General features: G+C 40.4%; 1 protein-coding gene across 1 annotated transcript; it reads right to left on the bottom strand.

Moving 5' to 3' along the window:
* Positions 1 to 14883, bottom strand: LOC134680344 (cullin-4A). Its single transcript, XM_063539466.1, has 14 exons — positions 14509 to 14883; positions 14297 to 14439; positions 13327 to 13547; positions 12551 to 12739; positions 12065 to 12211; positions 10669 to 10855; positions 9970 to 10162; positions 8827 to 8977; positions 7176 to 7326; positions 4525 to 4746; positions 2865 to 2972; positions 2389 to 2559; positions 1059 to 1211; positions 1 to 181 (listed from the first exon to the last, which is right to left on the bottom strand). Exons 1-14 carry the CDS (start codon positions 14741 to 14743, stop codon positions 86 to 88), a joined length of 2367 nt encoding a protein of 788 aa, XP_063395536.1. The 5' UTR covers positions 14744 to 14883; the 3' UTR covers positions 1 to 85.
* Between the last annotated feature and the right edge of the window lie 4679 nt (positions 14884 to 19562).

Below are 19562 nucleotides of genomic sequence, written 5' to 3'. Positions count from 1 at the left end.
CCGCAGTAGCCGTCCTCGCATAATGTCCCCGTCCCGTCGACCGTGCTTGTAAATAAATACTAATAAATAAGCGCCGTGTCGCGCGTTACGCGACGTAGTTGTACTGGTTGGGGTTGTCCTTGTCGCGCTCCATGTAGTCGCGATCGATCAGAGACTCGATGCGCTTCTTCAGGTCCGCGGGCTGGAAAACGAAAATTCTAATTGTAGATGGCGCCATTTTAACACATTAATTGCCATTAAATGCTACGGGTTAAGCTCGCTCGCAGCCACGGTTTTGCCGTATGGTGCAACGTAGTCGCTACGAACAGTGTACCCAAAAGTCGGGTTCTTGGCCCTGAATATGTTAATAACAAAACTTTAGTGCGAAACAGACATATTACAAATTAAAACGGGTCATTGACGTATTTTTGGGAATGTGGGGATGGATCGTCGAGCAATTTTAGACTTAAAATACGTGAGTGACTCGTTTTAATATGCGTATTTAATATGACGCCGTTGTATGGAAACCTTATACAATTGAAATGCTTTTCTTTAGCAAAATTCATCCCCATATAAAAAAAAACCGGACAAGTGCGAGTCGGACTCGCCCAGCGAGGGTTCCGTAATTTGTAGTATTTATTTTTACAGCGGCAACAGGAATACATCATCTGTGAAAATTTCAACTGTCTAGCTATCACGGTTCATGAGTTACAGCCTGGTGACAGACAGACAAAGGAGTCTTAGTAACAGGGTGGGTTTCTGTCCCTTAGTCAAACTTTGGATACGGAACCCTAAAAAAGAAAAGTAGAGTTAAGTCACGAAAAGTCTGCAGCGACTTTGATAGCCCTCGCAGTGCCAGTGTTATTTAGACGTTATAATTTCATAGAAGTTTGTCGTTTAAAATAATACTTGCACTGCGAGGGCTATCAAATCCGCTGCAGACTTTTCTTGGTCTGACTCTAGTAACTTTAAATCGGGACTCTTTTAGTTACAGGAACGATATTCTAAAAGGTCTGGGGTCGGAATCTTGAGGAGCTGATTTTTTCATGTTTAATTCTTCTTAAAGTCAGGTTATGTACCTTGACGGGGAACTTGAGCTGGTTGTAGAGCTCGGAGATGAGCAGGTTGTGGCTGAGCGCCTTCCGCATCTTCATGACGCGCACGATGGCCGCGTCGATCTGGTACTGCCGGTCCTGGAACACGCGCTCCTCCGTCGCCTTCTGCTCCTCGCTCTGCCCGTTGCAAACATACACTTGTTATATCTCTCTCATTCAATTCACATAGAAATAGAAGAGATTGAAGAGGTGAATATTTAAAAATAAGTTTTTGGCAAAAATTTCATTTTTGGTACAAGCTTTTATCGCTTACTGTACTTTTCTTTCCACAGGCAACTAATGCTCATCGAGACAATTCTAAAAACCCCAAACACAATTTGGTTTCGATGTTTTATCACAGAGTTCCTATGGCCACCTTCGGTCTCTATCATCAGATTAGCTCGATGACACCATAATATTGCATTATCACCCGACTTACGTATGCATGCAAAATTTCAGCTCAATCGGAAACCGGGAAGTGAATCAAATTTAACTTGCAAGATTTGATTACAGACAGACAGACAGATAGACAGACAACGGTCAGGTGAAACTAAATAAAAGCTTGTAATACTTACTGTGGGTTCGTGATATGGTATTTGTACATTTAAACGGAAGAGATGCTGAATATTTTAAAAAAATGTAAAGATACTGTGGTTCTGTGTCTGTGACTTGTGGAAAGCCTTTGATTACATGGAATACCAATATATTATAATACCTGAGGAGCTATGAATATTTTATTCTTTTCAGCAGACAATGTTATAGCTCTAACTTATTTTAAAGTTCTCACAAAATTAATATTGTAATCTATAAGGAAATGTAGAGGAAGTCAAGAAGGCAAGGTGTGCCCCAGGGATCCATTTTAGGCCCGTTTGTTTTCGTACTATACAATATGGTCTTTACAATTTTAAAGCCAGATGGTAGTCGCTTTCGTAAAAATAGAGTTTATGTCAATTTTGGGGGTTGCCAAGCAGTGGCGGTCTTACCCTAAGGCCCAGTAGGTCCGGGCGGAGACATTAGGGACAGCGGTCTTTATGATGCCTGCTGAGAATGGGACGGCTAGTAGTTACTACTGGGCGTCGCCGGCCGACACTGTTACCGAGCGAACTAAAGGCGGCATAGCCGAGGTGACAATATCTATCGCTTCGCCATCGATTCGCTTTGGGTCTCTGTCATTCTTCCATATTAGTGTGACAGTGACAGTTGCGTTCCGTTCGCTACGGAGCGTTAGCGATTGGCATGTTATCTACGGGGCCAGGTTATCCGAGCCGTGGCTAAAATGGGCGAACATTGTCAGGAAGACGAATATGTTAATTACCGTCTCCTTCATCTGTATCTGGTTGATCTTGATGCGGAACAGCTTGTTGGTGAAGTCGTTGTTGAAGGAGAAGTGGTCGTTGTCCTTGACCTCGCGGCCGCGCGGCGCCTTGCTCAGCACGCGCGCCTTGCCGCACGCGAGCGACTGCAGCGTGCGCCGCAGCTCGCCTTCCTGCAAGTGGGACAGAAATGGCAACATTTAACTCGTTAATGCGGACTGATAGGGAGCGTCCCTGAGCTGTGGAGAGCAGTACAGAAGAATGTTTTTGCTTTTACATTGCAGCGACTACTTTTGCTTGCCAGAGACCTAATATCAACCTTCGTACATTCTGAAAGTTGACGATGACGCGCCGCGCACGATAGGCGGGCGTTCAAAGGGTTAGTAGTATTCGGTAGTCTAAAGACGTTTCGAAAACTCTTTAGGAAACAAGTTACATTACATAACAATAAACTCTTTTAAATTGTCAGGTACTATACCTCAATATTTGTAGCCGTTTTGATTTCTTCGAAAGATAAGTTGTCGCCTTCATTGAAGAGTAGAAGCACTAGAGCTTGGAATAGCGATACTTGTAATTCTTTGTTACCCTGAAAATAACAAAATGTGCACATGTTTTTATATAACAATTCAAAAAAGGCAGTATAAATATGTAAGGAACATAATGTCTTCAAAATAAGGCGGTCGTAGCAATCATCCGACGTCAGTGTAATAATCGTCTAATTATTTTCAACCTTTAATCGCATAAGAACATAAGTTTATTTACGAAGTAACACAATTTAATGGTGACTTTCAAAGAGCGGCGGCCAGCGGCGTGAGCATGGCCGCCTCTTTATTATTTTTCGCGTCATGCATCACTTTCGCATTTACGATACCATGGCGATACGGTGACGTTAAAAGAGCGGTCGCGTTGACGCCGCAGGGCTGATGTTTTAAACAAAAATTAGAGATGCACTGGATATTCGGTTACTATCCGGTCATTATTTTAATATTTGACATTGCTTTATTTCGGAGTAAACAAATCGGATTTAAGAAACCGTCACGGTCATAATCGTACTAATTTATTATTTTAATACAATTCAAACATTCCACTGACTTGGACGCGCACTCTTTTAAAACCTAAGATAAGATAAGATAAATGTTTATTTGCAAGAATATAGGTACATAATTACAAGATGTCAGGGTGATAATTTTGGTCTCCATTTACATTCAGCCATTTATTGGCGTGCAAAATTCTGTCACATTGTATACATATAGTAAAAATGTCAACATATTACTAAAACTAATTGACAACCACAACCCTATCTTATACAAAATATAAATACATCAAAATTAATCTCAATTATATGTCAAAACACCAAAATTCAATTAATATAACCTTATATACATAATACCAGAATACAAAATAGAAAATACACCATGTTACAAGTTATATGTCAAATTACCAAATTTCAATTAATATAATAGTCACAAACAAATATAAATTAAATCTAATAAAATGTTAATCTAATAGGAATTCCTTTACACTATAAAAACATTTATTAATTAGCCACTTAGTAAGTTCTTTCTTAAAGATTATTTCTGGTAATTCTTTGAATTTGTCCGGTATCTTGTTATAAATTTTTATGCACATGCAGTAAGATTTTTTTCTGTAGATGTCTGTCTTCTGTAGAGGAATGTAAAGTGCATGTTCGTGTCTCACTTGTCGTTTAAATACTTCTGAGCTTTTTTTGAACATGTGTGGGTTTGTCTTGACAAAAAGATATGCGTCCGTGTGAACGTTTACTACAGTTTAGCATTAGAAATAAGGTAAACAATCTTGATGTGTCTTTTAATTGAAAAACACATTTTAAAAATAAGTTACAGCAAATACGTAACAATTATGATATGATACGATACGATGTTTTATATTCTTCTGTTTTCATAAGTAATCGTTTTTGATTGATTGATGTCAAGATCGCTTACCTTCTTGCAAGTTCTTTCTATTGCTAAAAAAACGAACTATAGGAAACAGGTCAAAACCTGCACAATGCGCACTTGCAAAACCGAAATGTAGGTATAGTTTCGCCGGCCCGATGATCAGGCCGAATATCCGGTATCCGGCCAAACAACTATCCGTTGCATCTCAAACAAAAACTCTACCTGTGCGAAATGCGCCCGGAGCACGCAGTGCCCCAGCATGGGCTGCCACGTGAGCTTGCGGCCGGAGTGCTTGCCGAGGTAGAACTTGGTGAAGTGGTCCTGCTGCCGCGTCAGCGCCGCCGGCAGCCGCGCCTCCGCCGTGCCGTACGTGGGCCAGAACCCCATCGTCAGGATGTACACCGACAGCTCCAGCCCGCTGTTGTCCGGGGTGCCCGCGAGGTGCTACAATAAAAGGTTACATATTATAGGCTAATGCTATAGTACATTATTGTCTAGGCTCGGAAGTAGCTACGTGCAGGCTGAGGATTCGTATTAAACGGACGACCTTGGGAGTCCGTTTAATGGATTCCGAAACCAGCAAGTAGCCTTCCAGCCGAGTCATATACAGGGTGGAAAGGCACGACGATCCTTTCCGCAAAAGGGGGATTGTTTAGCCTAAGCTCTATATTTTCTCCATAGAAACTATGTTAATATGGGCAACCGTTTCTAAATTATGGCCTTTTAAACATCCATGCAAAAAACTACTTTGTTCTAACCCTAACAGGTGACAGGGTCAATGAACTTACTTGTAAACAATCAGTATACGACAGCTCGACAGGAAATTATGCTAATTTGTTGCTATCTAACCATTCTTAGGTCTGCTTACAACACGGTAAGAATCGTTGCAGGATTTTCGCTTTCTCAGTGGTTCCACTTGTTCAATACTTGAACGAAGTAGTTATGTTATTCCTTAATATTAATAATACTAACCACCACATTGTTTACGACAGTTGAAATGGTGACATTGACAACCACTCAAAAGTACGCAATCGTCTTATAAATATCTCTGGTTTCCTTGACTGATAAAAAGGTTTTAGTTTCTTAACACGTTTCACAAAATTATTTTCGAATAATTGGAAACAATCTAAAATAATAAAAAAAATACAAGTATTTAATGCACCAAATGAACTTGCAAAAATGAAATACTAAGAATAAATCAAGAATAAATACTTCTTAAATACCTAACTAACAAACCTTCTTGCGTGGTAGGAAATAGACAAGACGTCTGATGTTTGAAATTGCATTGAACTTTACTTATCTAATGTCATATTCTTGTTAGATGCTCGTGGTTATTTAAATTTGTGGGGCTGTGTAAAAGATATGGTGTACCAAACGGAATGTGAAACTGTAGACGAAATGAGACATTAAAGGCTAATTGCTGCTTTTGACAATCTGCGGAGGAAAAATGACGAAGAGCATACACTATCGCATGGGCAATGTGCGCGGGCTCGGGTGCGGGCTGCGGCGTACATTATGAGACACGGAGGTACATTTGAATACCGTATGTGAAGAGTAGATAGTGTTAAATATTGGCAAAAAGTATTTATCTAAGAAAGTAATAAAATTGTTTGTAATATTTTTGCATTAATTTGATTTATTTGTCATTTATGCGTCATTCATACATCATTGCGATTCTGTCAATTATCGGAAAAAAGCGAGCTTTCCCGACGGAGATCCTTAATTTAGCCGTCATGTGCACATGCTACTATAGGGTTATCACCACAGTTAAAAAGTAGAAAATTTGGTATTTTTATTTTTTACTTAATTAACGATTCTTAGCATTACCAATATGCTCTGTATCACTTAAACGACCTAATACTTCCGGGAAGGATCGTCGTGCCTTTCCACCCTGTATAGTGCTTTTCTCAAAAATGATGCAAGAAATATAAATATAATAGAAATATTTTGCAAAAGCAACGTTCTTACGTATATATTTTCACAGAAATAAGTTTTTGGCAAAAATTTCATTTTTGGTACAAGCTTTTATCGCTTGCTGTACTTTTCTCACGACAGACACCTAATACGTATCGAGACAATTCTAAAAACCCCTAACACAATTAGGTTGCGTTGTTTCATCATAGAGTTCCTATGGCCACCTCCTGTCTCCATCATCAGATAAGCTCGATGGTACCATAATATTGCATTGTCAACCGATTTATACATGCATGCAAAAATTTAGCTCAATCGGAAACCGAGAAGTGGATCAAATTTAACTTTTCATAGAAATTCAATTTTTTATAGAAAAAGGGGCAAGCTATGATGGCGCTATCTATTCAAACCTTTGTCTGTTGCCAACCCCATTCAACCGACCGAACAAAACCCGCAATATAATGAACTCACATCGTCTAAATGAGCCCTAACTAACGAAATTCCATTGTAAATTTATAGCACATTACATTGTTCAACGAGGAAGGTAAGCGAGACTTTGTAAACGAGGTCTATCTCTCCCTTAAGAGTCTCCCTATCCCCAGGGACTTGCAGCTTATAACCGTGTTCTTATAACCCGTCAACTTTCACAATTTATAACTCCCTTTCTATTTTAAGGATATTTTCATTTAACTTGTACAAGTTAAGCGCGACTTAAGTCGTGTTTCAGTAACGTCTAACCGTTACATTCCTGACAAAATGTATGGGATTTGACATTGACCGTCAGTTTTGTAACGATTGCTAACCGGCTGTTAAAGGTGTTCAATTAAGTGAAAATGCCCTTAAGAACCTGACCCCTGAAGAAACTAATTGGTGATCCCCGATATAGGCCTTTTCCCTTCAGTAAACCTGCATAAAAAAGATCTTATTCGAGCAAGTGACGAAAAAGACTTGATGAAACTAACCTGTTTATACGTAATATTGATGTCCTTAGACAGCTCCATATCTTTGAACATGCCCTCCAACTTGCAGGTGAAGCCGCCGCCACACTCTTGCTTCAGTTTGCTCAGCATAGACTTCTCGGCGTCCACTGAAGCTGATTTGCCAACCAATAATCTGTAACAATAGGGTACTTGACTGTATTTAAAATACATACATTATTTTACACCATGCAAGAAATAATTTGCCTTGTCACGTCAGGGTGTTTCATATAAATTCCATAAGTAGTAGCAAAATCGTTTTGATCAGTTCGGTTGGCACAGGGATGACAGAACCTCTTGGCCAAGTCCTTGTAGAACGCCTCGAACACATCCTTGCCGTCAATGAACTGGAACAGCACCATGATCTTGTCCAGCAGCCTCTCTAGTTCCTCCTCCGTCGCTTCCTTGTGCCCGCGTGTAGTTTCACTACTAGTACTAACCTCTTGGCCAAGTCCTTCTTGTAGAACGCCTCGAACACATCCTTGCCGTCGATGAACCAGAACAGCACCATGATCTTGTCCAGCAGCCTCTCTAGTTCCTCCTCCGTCGCTTCCTTGTGCCCGCGTGTAGTTTCACTACTAGTACTAACCTCTTGGCCAAGTCCTTCTTGTAGAACGCCTCGAACACATCCTTGCCGTCGATGAACCGGAACAGCACCATGATCTTGTCCAGCAGCCTCTCTAGTTCCTCCTCCGTCGCTTCCTTGTGCCCGCGTGTAGTTTCACTACTAGTACTAACCTCTTGGCCAAGTCCTTCTTGTAGAACGCCTCGAACACATCCTTGCCGTGGATGAACCGGAACAGCACCATGATCTTGTCGAGCAGCCTCTCTAGTTCCTCCTCCGTCGCTTCCTTGTTGCCCGCGTGTAGTTTCAGTACTAGTACTAACCTCATGGCCAAGTCCTTCTTGTAGAACGCCTCGAACACATCCTTGCCGTGGATGAACCGGAACAGCACCATGATCTTGTCCAGCAGCCTCTCTAGTTCCTCCTCCGTCGCTTCGTTGTTGCCCGCGTGTAGTTTCAGTACTAGTACTAACCTCTTGGCCAAATCCTTCTTGTAGAACGCCTCGAACACATACTTGCCGTGGATGAACCGGAACAGCACCATGATCTTGTCCAGCAGCCTCTCTAGTTCCTCCTCCGTCGCTTCGTTGTGCCCGCGTGTAGTTTCACTACTAGTACTAACCTCTTGGCCAAGTCCTTCTTGTAGAACGCCTCGAACACATCCTTGCCGTCGATGAACCGGAACAGCACCATGATCTTGTCCAGCAGCCTCTCTAGTTCCTCCTCCGTCGCTTCCTTGTGCCCGCGTGTAGTTTCACTACTAGTACTAACCTCTTGGCCAAGTCCTTCTTGTAGAACGCCTCGAACACATCCTTGCCGTGGATGAACCGGAACAGCACCATGATCTGGTCCAGCAGCCTCTCTAGTTCCTTCTCCGTCGCCTCCTTGTTGCCCGCGTGTAGTTTCACTCCTAGTACTAACCTCTTGGCCAAGTCCTTCTTGTAGAACGCCTCGAACACATCCTTGCCGTGGATGAACCGGAACAGCACCATGATCTTGTCCAGCAGCCTCTCTAGTTCCTCCTCCGTCGCTTCCTTGTTGCCCGCGTGTAGTTTCAGTACTAGTACTAACCTCTTGGCCAAGTCCTTCTTGTAGAATGCCTCGAACACATCCTTGCCGTGGATGAACCGGAACAGCACCATGATCTTGTCGAGCAGCCTCTCTAGTTCCTCCTCCGTCGCTTCCTTGTTGCCCGCGCGCAGTTTCACGTCCACGAACTTGGCTGGAAGAAGAGAATTATATTATTATTAGAGTTTGAAGGGAATAGAATATGTGCAGTGTTCATTCTAGCATATAGCATGGAGCGGGGCGCGATATAGGCGGGACGCGCGCGCTACGCGGGTTTCGAGCGTGCCGCTTTCACGCCCCGCCCGCAAAACGCGCCTGTGTGACAGGCCTTTATACCGAAAAACGTAATTGAAGACCAAAAAAACCACGACAATGTTGCCACTGCAATGAATTATCCGTTAAATAGTAAATTCTTTTTTTATAAATAAACACGCTAAAATAAATTATTTATTGGTAATTTTACTCCTACGATTTAAAAAAGTACTTTTATTTACTTATTTTTACTTAAATACAAGACGAGCTAATAAAAACTTAAATATCCGTGATTTTTAGTTGCAAAGCTGGTATTGTGCTGGTATCACTTCAGGTATTCATAACATTTGGTGCAAATAATTACAAATAATTACGAACAAACTCTGAAGTGTTTTTTCTTACATACATTATTTTTGCAAAATCAACGAGATTGCAGAATAATAGTGTCTATTAAATGGCTCACGACTCTCACGAGGAGACTGGTTAATTCCACAGTAAGAAGTAACGTGAGACATCGTAACGATAAAGATTTAAGCATTTTACTTTTTAGACCTATTGTCACTATAAAAATGACTCTTCCTCTATATAGTCGAGTAGGTACTACTCTGAGATTGAAGAACCTTATAGTATTTATACTAAGCTCGTTAGAATTGTATCAGTCAATGTTAGTTGATTGTTGGAAATAAAGTGCAGTCGACGTCAAAAGTTGTATAGTTTTGACAAAAACCTTTTTTATCAATGCCAATATAAATAAGGATATTAGAAAAAGGTTGGCGAAACCTGGAATGTTTACTTGACAATGACTTAAGTGACATTGACAGCTTTGACAGTGACGTATCTGTGGTAGTTTTTTTGGTCTTCAATTACGTTTTTCGGTATAGAGTGTTAAAGTACCAATAAGTTCAGCGGGCTTGTTCTGCCGCTGGTTGATGAAGTACTCGAAGGCTTCCCGCATGGAGTACAGGAACTTGTCGTTCCGCTGGAAGCACGTGGCCACCACGTGGTCGAGCTGCTCCTTGAAGTCGAGGAGCTCGGCCACCATGCTTTTGTCCCGCTCCGGCTCGATCACTATCGTGCGACCTTTTTTCTGAAAAAAAAAAAAAATCAGTAACGTTTATTGAATCAGGCTAAATGTGAAATTGTGATGAATGATAGTGAACGACGACGAGAAGACGAAAAATATGGGAAAATGTCAAATTATTAATAAAAATTGTATGAACGCGTCTGTATTTTGTACTATAGCGATCTGGCCCGGCTTTGTACGGGTAGAACCTTCCTTTCTCAAGAATGAAAAAATGAAATGAAAATGAAAAATGTTTATTTGTTAACACAAAGGGTACAGGTGTAAAGGTTGAAGTCTTCTAGTAAGTATAAAATACTTGTGACAGAAGACCCCGCTCTTCCATAATATCTAGGGCTTAGAATAATCACTCTATTCATAAGTGCAAACCGTATGAAAATTCGTTCAGTAGTTTTTGAGTTTATTGCGAACATACATATACACAAACAGACAGTCGGCAGGGGACATTGTTTTATGTCGTGATTAAAAATAGAAAGTAAGGTATTTTAAACCACAAAAAAATGGTCACCAACCTTAATATATGCATTGAAGTGGCTACAGAGCTCATTCAAGCCATCCTTGACTCGGCTGAACAGATTATACAGGGTGGTAAGGTCGGAGTGTCTTGGACCGTCCATGAGAGCCTCCAGACCTTTACTGAGGATAGCCGTTAAGTGTTCGCTGAGCAGCATACGTTCTATTGTGTGTATTAGTTGCCATCTGAAAAAATAACAATACTATATGTTTCTTGCATTCATTATTTTTAGGGTTCCGTACCCAAAGGGTAAAACGGGACCCTATTACTAAGACTCTGCTGTCCGTCCGTGCGTCCGTCCGTCCGTCTGTCCGTCCGTCCGTCCGTCTGTCACCAGGCTGTATCTCACGAACCGTGATAGCTAGACAGTTGAAATTTTCACAGATGATGTATTTTTGTTGCCGCTATAACAACAACTCGGGTTTTCAGTGGTACTAACTAATCTTATTTACAGGCAGGTAGACCCTTTGACAACAGATGTTGAGAGTCATAGAATGTCACCGATCTAAACAAGATTTTGATATACCACAAATATGCCAAAATAAATTGTCAAAGATGAAGGTAATTTATTTGGAATAAAACATAAAAGGACAAACATTATTGTCATAAGCTAAGCTAAAGCATAAGGTAAGCTCTTACGCTTACGCGTAAGCTTGAGTCTAAAGCACAAACTGCGGCCAGAAAGCTGGGCGTCCTAAATAAGGTGAAGCGATACTTCACACCTGGACAGCTTCTAACACTTTACAAAGCTCAAGTCCGGTCGTGTATGGAGTATTGCAGCCACCTGTGGGATGGCTCAGCTAAATACCAACTCGCCGCTTTGGACTCAGTGGAGCGCAGAGCCAGGAGGATGATTGGCGACAAGAAGCTAACGGCTAAGCTTCAGTCTTTGGCCCATCGGCGGAAAGTCGCCAACCTGTCGGTATTCTACAGGCTGCACTTCGGGGAGTGTGCCCAAGAGCTACATGAGCTTATTCCACCGTCCCCATTCTACCATCGGACTTTTAGACGCACGGCCGGTTTCCATCCTTACATGGTAGATATTCCACCAATTCGCACGAAGCGCTTTGCTTCTACTTTCCTTATGCGCACTGCCAAGGAATGGAATTCCCTGCCGGCGTCTATATTTCCGTGTTCTTACAACCCGGTAACCTTCAAATCAAGAGTGAACAGGCACCTTCTGGGCGAGCTCGCTCCATCGTAGGCCACGTCTACGCCTCGGCTAGTCTGTGGCCATGAGTAAGCCCATTAATAATTAAAAAAAAAAAAGCTATTTTAGCTATTTTTTGTTTTGTAATGTTTCTGTATGCGACTACTATGCTACTATACTATACACTACGACAGCCCACCTGTTTGCACCTGCTATATGTATTACTTATTCTAGTAATACTCACTTGGTAGAGGGGTCCAAATAGTGTAACAGCCGTTCGTTCTCCTCCCGCAGACGTTTCTCTACATGGGCAAGGTACGAAGGCACGGCGAGCTCACGCACAAGACGTTGGCCTTCTGCGGCGTATAGACGCTCTGTCGCTTGGAGGAACCTTAAACAACATAAATATTTTTTTTTGTGTTCACAGTGTGTCAAAAGTTCGATGAACATGTCAGCCATATTGCTATGCGAATGGCTCAACAAATGTTGGTAGCCTCCTAAGGTCCAGCCATACAAATGTAAAATCCAGATTTTGTCACTGAAATTTGAGCCTATAGTGCAGCGAATAGAGTTGATTTTGTTTGAAAATTTTCGAAACAAAACAAATGCGACTCTATTCCAATTGAATATGATTTAAATTTAATTGAACTGAATAAGTACCATACTAAGTGATGGGCCTTAAGAAGCTAGAATTTAAGAACTAGTTTGGGTGGTGCAGCCCCACACTTACTTGTGTTCGAACGCGTCCTGATATATCTGCAGGTCTGACAGCATCCGCAGCAGACTCTTGAGCAGCGAGATGTCCACCGCATCACCGCCTCGCTCGCGCTCGATCAGCAATAACAGGCCGTCGACCGTGCGAGTTTGTATCAGGGTGTTCATCGCAATGTGGTGACGGAATAGGTCTAGGCCCATGTCCCTACAAATAAATTAACTGATGAAATATCTTGTCGAACTTTCTTTACGGTGAATGTTTAACTTATAATTATTTGTTCTTTAATATCAAAGATACCAATATGATTGATCATTCTGACCTTTCATTCTAGAATAAAAATTTGGTACAACTGGCCGATTAAACTGGTATTTTTGAGCTTAACAACAATAAAGTTGTAATGAGTAATGATATTTTGGAAGACTGTTTAGTTTATGGTAGGCCAGAATGGTTGAAGTAAAATATACTATCGCTGGTTGGCCAAAAACTAGTATATTTTAGTTAGTACAGCAATTCTAATCAGTTAGTACAGGTAGTAGTAATAAAATATCCACATATTGTAGAATCCTTGTGAACACTAATAAGCAACCTAAGCAAATTAAACCTTTCACAAGTAAATGAAAAAAAAAAATTCATTTAGACTGAACTTTTTAAAGGGTACAAACAAGACTAGGCACAATGCAAATCAAGGCATTTAGTACATTGCGCTTGATTAAATGCTTGCTCCTCACGCCGCTGGGGACAAGTCCGCTGCCTAAAGTTTTTAAAAACTCAAAAGGTCATAAAATCCTTACCAAATTGAATGTATACTAGGATTCTGTAAAACATAAGTTCTATCTAGATAAAGGAAGATGCTCCGGATCATGATCATCTGTCGGCAGTGCGCCCGCCAGCAGTCATCCATGCGCTTGAGGAACACCTGGCGGTCCATGCTCTCCGAGAGAAACTGTTCGATGTTCGCTTTTACGTGAGCTTCTACGAGGTTTGTTAGGTTTACATATAGTTGGGATGCCATCTGAAACAAATAGTTTGGTTGAAAATTGATGTCAGTCGGCTTAGCACAGGAGCGTCCTGACAGTAACTCAGGCGCAAGATAAGCATTTTCCAAACTATGGGTCCAATAGAGGTTTGGACCATCCTGTGTAAGTAGGTATAATCAATACCTTTAAACAATTCTAGTATATTTATTTATATATATGTATGTTTCGGGGATCTTAGAAATGGCTCCAACAAATTTGATGAAATTTGCTATATGGGGGTTTTTGGGGGCAATAAATCGATCTAGCTAGGACTTATATCTGGGGAAACATGCATTTTTGAGTTTTTATATACATATTTTATGAGCAAAACTCTTTCTCCCAGATATTTAAACATTACAACAACAGCACTGTTAGCACATAAATGTGTACTTTTGGTCAGTGGTCAATAATGGTGCTAAAGACATCCGAGAAAAGCAAAGACTAATTTATTAAAAAATTAACCTTAACAACTGCTGTTTTGCTGATTAATATAAGGCTTATTTTATAACTGAAAAACCTTATGAAAACAAAGAAAAAAATATATAACTAGCTAATTCTGCACAGACCTTGCAGTAAGAGAGTGTGGCAGTGTCAACATAAACTTCAAATGTGTAAAATATGATATTAATAGTGTATATTCCACACTTTGACACATCAAAATCAAGGCAAAGTCAGCTTAGGCGGATTGCAACTTCCGCAACATTGCGATTTTTTTTGCGTATTATAATAAAGTGACGTGTTTAACCTTGTGGCTGCACATATTCTCCACCGCCTGGTACAGCTCCTCCAACGAGTAGGCGATGGCCGTCGACGTCTGGATCGCCACCACGGCCTCTCGCAGCTTGCTCCATGTCGTCTCCTGGTAGTTCTCCGGCAACTTTGGCTTGCCTGCAACAACGCACTAATGTAACCCACAATTCATAGGTTAGAAATAAAGTACCAAGAGAGTAAACACACTTTTAAAATTCTTAATTATCAACTTCTTCGTCGTCGCTCCGGGCTTGGACTGCATCGATGGCAACGTCGTCTTAACGGCTCCATTGGAATTCGTAGTCAACATAGAAAAGTTCGATTTCTTTTCACTAGCACTCATATCGTCTGTTTTAGAACACAGGTCGCTGTTATGTGTACGTTTTCTACCCTGATTGCCACCTTCTTCTGCCAAAACTGTTATTTTAGCTGATTGCGACATAAAGCATGATAGGGCCGCAGCCTCAACACTATTTTAGTACGCTTAATAATAATTATCTACAAAATACTAATAAAAATAGAAGCATTCAGTCAATCGTTTACTACAATCACACCACCATTACGATAAGTTAATTTTCATTGTAATCGCGAGAGGTCGCGACATATCTAGAAAAAAGATATTCCTACGTCACATTTTACGTTTCTTTTGACGCTACATAGTGTCTAATAAATAAATGGAATTATTGTCACGTTTGTAGAATTAATTAAATTAGGAGCTTTGACTAGTTCTTTGTTTATTAAACATGTTGTGATATTCATTCCCATGTTATCTATTTGTAAATACTTTGAACATTATAATGCTAGTTTTTGTATTTTAAATAGTGGAACACGTCGAAAACAGAACGCAATAGACACGAAATAAAGTAAAAATAACCAATGTCAAAACTCACCTTGATACATCATAGTCTAGCCTTTTTTAAATAAAACAAACTATCCTAAAAGGTCGCTAATTTAAATGATGACGTAATGACTGATTGATAATGATAATGGAGAGTCACATTCAATGTCACGACATAAATCATAAATGCCGTCTATTAATTACCTAAATAAAATTCAATGGTCAAAAGGTATACAGACCTCACGAAAGTACCTACCTACACATTTTTGCCACGTTCAGGGGCGTTGTTGTTCCGCGCATTTTACACCATACACGAATAAAATCTTCGCGCAAAGGTAAAACTGGATAAGGTAAGCAAAAATTCAGCACCAAAGCTCCGGGTGCCTATCTATGCCCGGTAGGTAGGTAGTATTAGGTAAGTACCTTAACAACCTACTACCATACCTATAAACTGCTGTTGCTGTTACACAAAGCTGTCTAATCTGTCTATTATAATTATAAGTACACTGCGCTTTAAAAGTTTGGTAAATTTATTATATTGTACACATAATCATGAACATAAATCATATTTCCTCAAAGATGTACACTGCTAGACCTCTAAGATTGCCGCAGTGACCGCTCGACTTCGAGCAACACCGGCTTCCGACACGTCGGAACCGATCGAGTACCTACTACCCTCATCCAAGGTACCACGAATGTGACTAAATCATCTGTCCACTTGAGGTCCACCTTGTTGGATACCTTTCCATGTTGTGACTGTTGTGTGCCTTTCCCAACGACGTAGTCTACTTTTTTTTTTTTATTGGGAGGAAAATCCGTTATGGATACCTCCGCACCGCAGGGACAGCGCGGAGGTTATGTCGGACTTTCACCGACTAAAAACCTCCCAGTAGTCCTTCTCAGCGCATTTTGGACGGCTCTGGGATCTCCAGTGAACGCACCAGTGCCGTCCTAGCGCTATGCCTCTTTGAGGGTCCTCTCTTTTTTTTTGGTCGCAGTCCCTAGCTGCGACCGTCTCCGACCCCGAGAACCCCTTTTAGTCGCCTTTTACGACAGGCAGGGGATACCGTAGCCGTATTCTTACGCCCGGGCTCCAGGACGCACGACGTAGTCTACCTACCTTATTAATATTATAAGGTAGGTAGGCAATGTTCCCCATCTTCTGCAACGAATCTCATGTGTAGAGGAGCCATTACATGGAAACGGCCGGTGACAGCTAAATGTAGATGGCGCTCTTCTAGTTTAGGTTAAATTCAATGAATGAGAGACATGAATGCTGAGATCATGAATGTTCCTTTGGGGTGTCTGGTGCACCTGACCAGTTTCTTTGTCCAATATGCACTGCGTGAATTGCGTTTCACTCTATTAAGCAAAATGTGAGATGCAAATACATATTGGACCAAGAAATTGGACAAGTGGAATACTAATTAACCAAGCTAAGGTACTTCGTTTTTAGGATTCCGTAGTCAAAACCCTCCTCTAGCCGCTCAGAGGCCAACAAAAGCGTATATATTACCATTTGAGTATTTTGAGATTTGGACAAAATGAATGAAAGTAATTTGGACATTCGGCCTTTTAAGCCCATTTGACATTCATTAAGTTATTTTGGGACTATAATGTTAGTCCCAAAATAACTTATACGTATTCTGATTTTAATAATACATAATAAGATCTGGATTAGTTAAATAATAGTTACCTATTCTAATTTATAACCTGTTATCAAAATCAGAATACGCCAGTAAATTGTGTCCTTAAGGACAAATAAAGACAATCACATAATGAAATTTAGGTGCAATTAAACCAAAGCGATTGTATCTGTCTATGTACATACACGTAGGTATGTACGAGTATGTAAATGTATGTTTGTTTCTCTTGTCACATTTTTAATTCCTGGAAGTGGAAACCACCGGGCTACGCCTACCGAGTGTAGTAACGCCTGATTTAATAAATAATAATTTATCTTCGTGATATTGCTATTTGGTTACCTAAAGGTACCGATTACATAAAGTTTGCTCCATAATGTGACATCGGCCTACGTATAGCTCACCTTAATGGAACATTTTTGGCAACCGTAATTACTCAATTTATCATAAAGAAACGTTGGGCCTATAAATAGGTACCTAACAATTACTCGGTGCCTAATGGAACCCCTCACCTCAGAGTTTTGCCCTAAAACTTTGACAATTAATTCTATTTAACAAGCACCTAACGTAGGTGGTAGGTATTTCATCAGACGCTATTGTTTGAATTTCAGCCAATGAAAACCATTTAACGTAAATGTTTATTATGTTTCTTTGTCTTAAACTGGAAAGTCTCGAAACAGTCGTAACCCTCGACATTTAAGCGTAGGTACCTACCTAATAAATTACATTCGGAGCATGTCTCATATTGACCGAGCAGGCTCGAAACGTCCCCGTTTCGAGCTCAAAATACAAAGCTTTTGTATTTTGAGTGTCCGGCCACAAAACAGATAGGTACAGAAATCAATCTACATACAAAGCGCGCTCGAGCAACGCACACATAGACACTGCTCACGGACACGATATCTCGGACCAGTTGGGACCAGTGCGAGCGCGAGTGCCATCCGCTTGAGACACGCGTCTGTGAACTTTTTTGTGCAATAATGGAGAAACAAAACAAAAAGTTATTATAACTGTACAGTGGACGGTTGTTTAAATTCAACATTAAACGGTGAATTGTCGTTTTTTAAGCTACCAGTGGTTTCAGAGAGAATGCGTATGCGAATTTATTACATTGTACATGAGAATGCGAATTTATTACACTTAAAAATATAATAATCGTGTATTTCGCCAATCTCGGAATCATCGCAAGATATTTTCTGTGGCAAATTTGTAATATAACAATGACATTAAAATACCTATTTGAGTTATTAATGTTATTATTAATTTATATTTCCATTCTTCCCGTTTCATCCTCAACAATAAACCGAACAACTAAATACGAGATATGATATGATAGATACGAGTGCCACTAGTACCACGATAGTTTTTTGTGCATAAGTCATAGTTCGCAACAATCGCAACCCTAGAGCGACCGCCGAGCGTAGGTATGAAAAGTAAAGTACATACATGTGATTGACTTCTGTACTTATCTATTTTGTGGTCCGGCTGTCAGGCTGTTCTTGTCTACAGGGGCCTTGCCACGATGTCCTTAATAATGCGATTCTGTTTAAGATCTAAACTAAAGGCCTGTGCACACTGGCTGCGTGTGCGTGAGTGCGTGACGTGCACGTGCGCGTGTGGAATTGTAGTATATATGTAACGGTGCGTGTAACGAAGCGTTACACTATCGACCTTCATACTATTTCTGGCACCATACAAATTCTAAATTCCCTTTTGAAATTCAAATCCTATTCCAAATTCCATTCAATGATTTTTATTTTCAGTTCGATCACATACTTTGATCGATAAACATCATTTTATCTAACGGACTGTACTTCCCAAGTTTCTAAACACGACCGTTTAAGTGTGATTTTTATTAGTAAACGTAATAATTCATAAGTGCGTGCAGTTCAGTATAGTGCTCGTTTTGTGGCCCTGCACACCTTCCAGATATATATCTACATCATCACCAAGGCACATATTGTAAGTTATTTGATTTCTAACCTTCTGAATTACGAAAGTCTTTTTATATATACCTATCTGTTAACACGTAACCTGTATTGTTACAGGTGCCTTTTTATTTAAATAATAAATACCCCTCATCGCTCTGGATCCTGACTTTCATTCCCATCATCCCCGTGAGGCTCCTCTACCTGCCCCCTCACACTCACAAGACAGGCTGGAGAAGACCAAGATTATCAGCGTATTTGTATTTGGTCGCGAATTAGTCACATGTGGATCAGCATACGATAAATCTGATCTCACAGATGATATTATATTCGCGCCCAGAGACGAATACGCTGATAATCTTGGTCTTCTCCAGCCTGTCTTCTCCGAAGTACAAGCCCGTCTTTGGAGAGCACACCAAACCAATTCTTCATCGTATAATAAACATCACCAACATTTCGAATTCAACGAAAATGACATCGTCTGGAAACGAAATTACGCAATTAGTAATTCTCCTAAACACTATTCTGCTAAACTTGCACCCAAGTTTATTAAATGTTCTATCCTAAAAAAAATATCACCCTTAGTATATGTCCTACAAGACATGTCCGGCAAAATGCTCGGACGATGGCATATTAGAGACCTTAAACCTCTCCCCAAAATTCTAAAATAAATAATATACTGTTTTTCCTTAATTAGATTCTTATTTGGCTCAAACTTAGCTACTTTTCTCCTAAGCTCCTAACTTGTAAAATATTGTATATAATGTTATACATTTATAATTATATCTCATCCCCATTATACATTTCGGACTCATTACATTTCGTACATACCTACTTAGTACGAATTTATAC

The sequence above is a fragment of the Cydia fagiglandana genome, chromosome 3 (assembly GCF_963556715.1).
Source record: "Cydia fagiglandana chromosome 3, ilCydFagi1.1, whole genome shotgun sequence".
Classification (NCBI taxonomy): domain Eukaryota; kingdom Metazoa; phylum Arthropoda; class Insecta; order Lepidoptera; family Tortricidae; genus Cydia; species Cydia fagiglandana.
The sequence above is the reverse complement of the archived record's forward strand: the minus strand, read 5'-3'. Positions and strand labels throughout refer to the sequence as shown.

Coding starts and splice junctions, on each gene's coding strand:
- LOC134680344 (XM_063539466.1), bottom strand. CDS start 14,743: ATGTCGCAATCAGCTAAAATAACAGTTTTGGCAGAAGAAGGTGGCAAT. Junction 12,212..12,550: donor CAGGACGCGTTCGAACACAA/GTAAGTGTGGGG, acceptor ATGTTGTTTAAG/GTTCCTCCAAGCGACAGAGC. Junction 4,747..7,175: donor TCAATATTACGTATAAACAG/GTTAGTTTCATC, acceptor CTTTTATTGTAG/CACCTCGCGGGCACCCCGGA.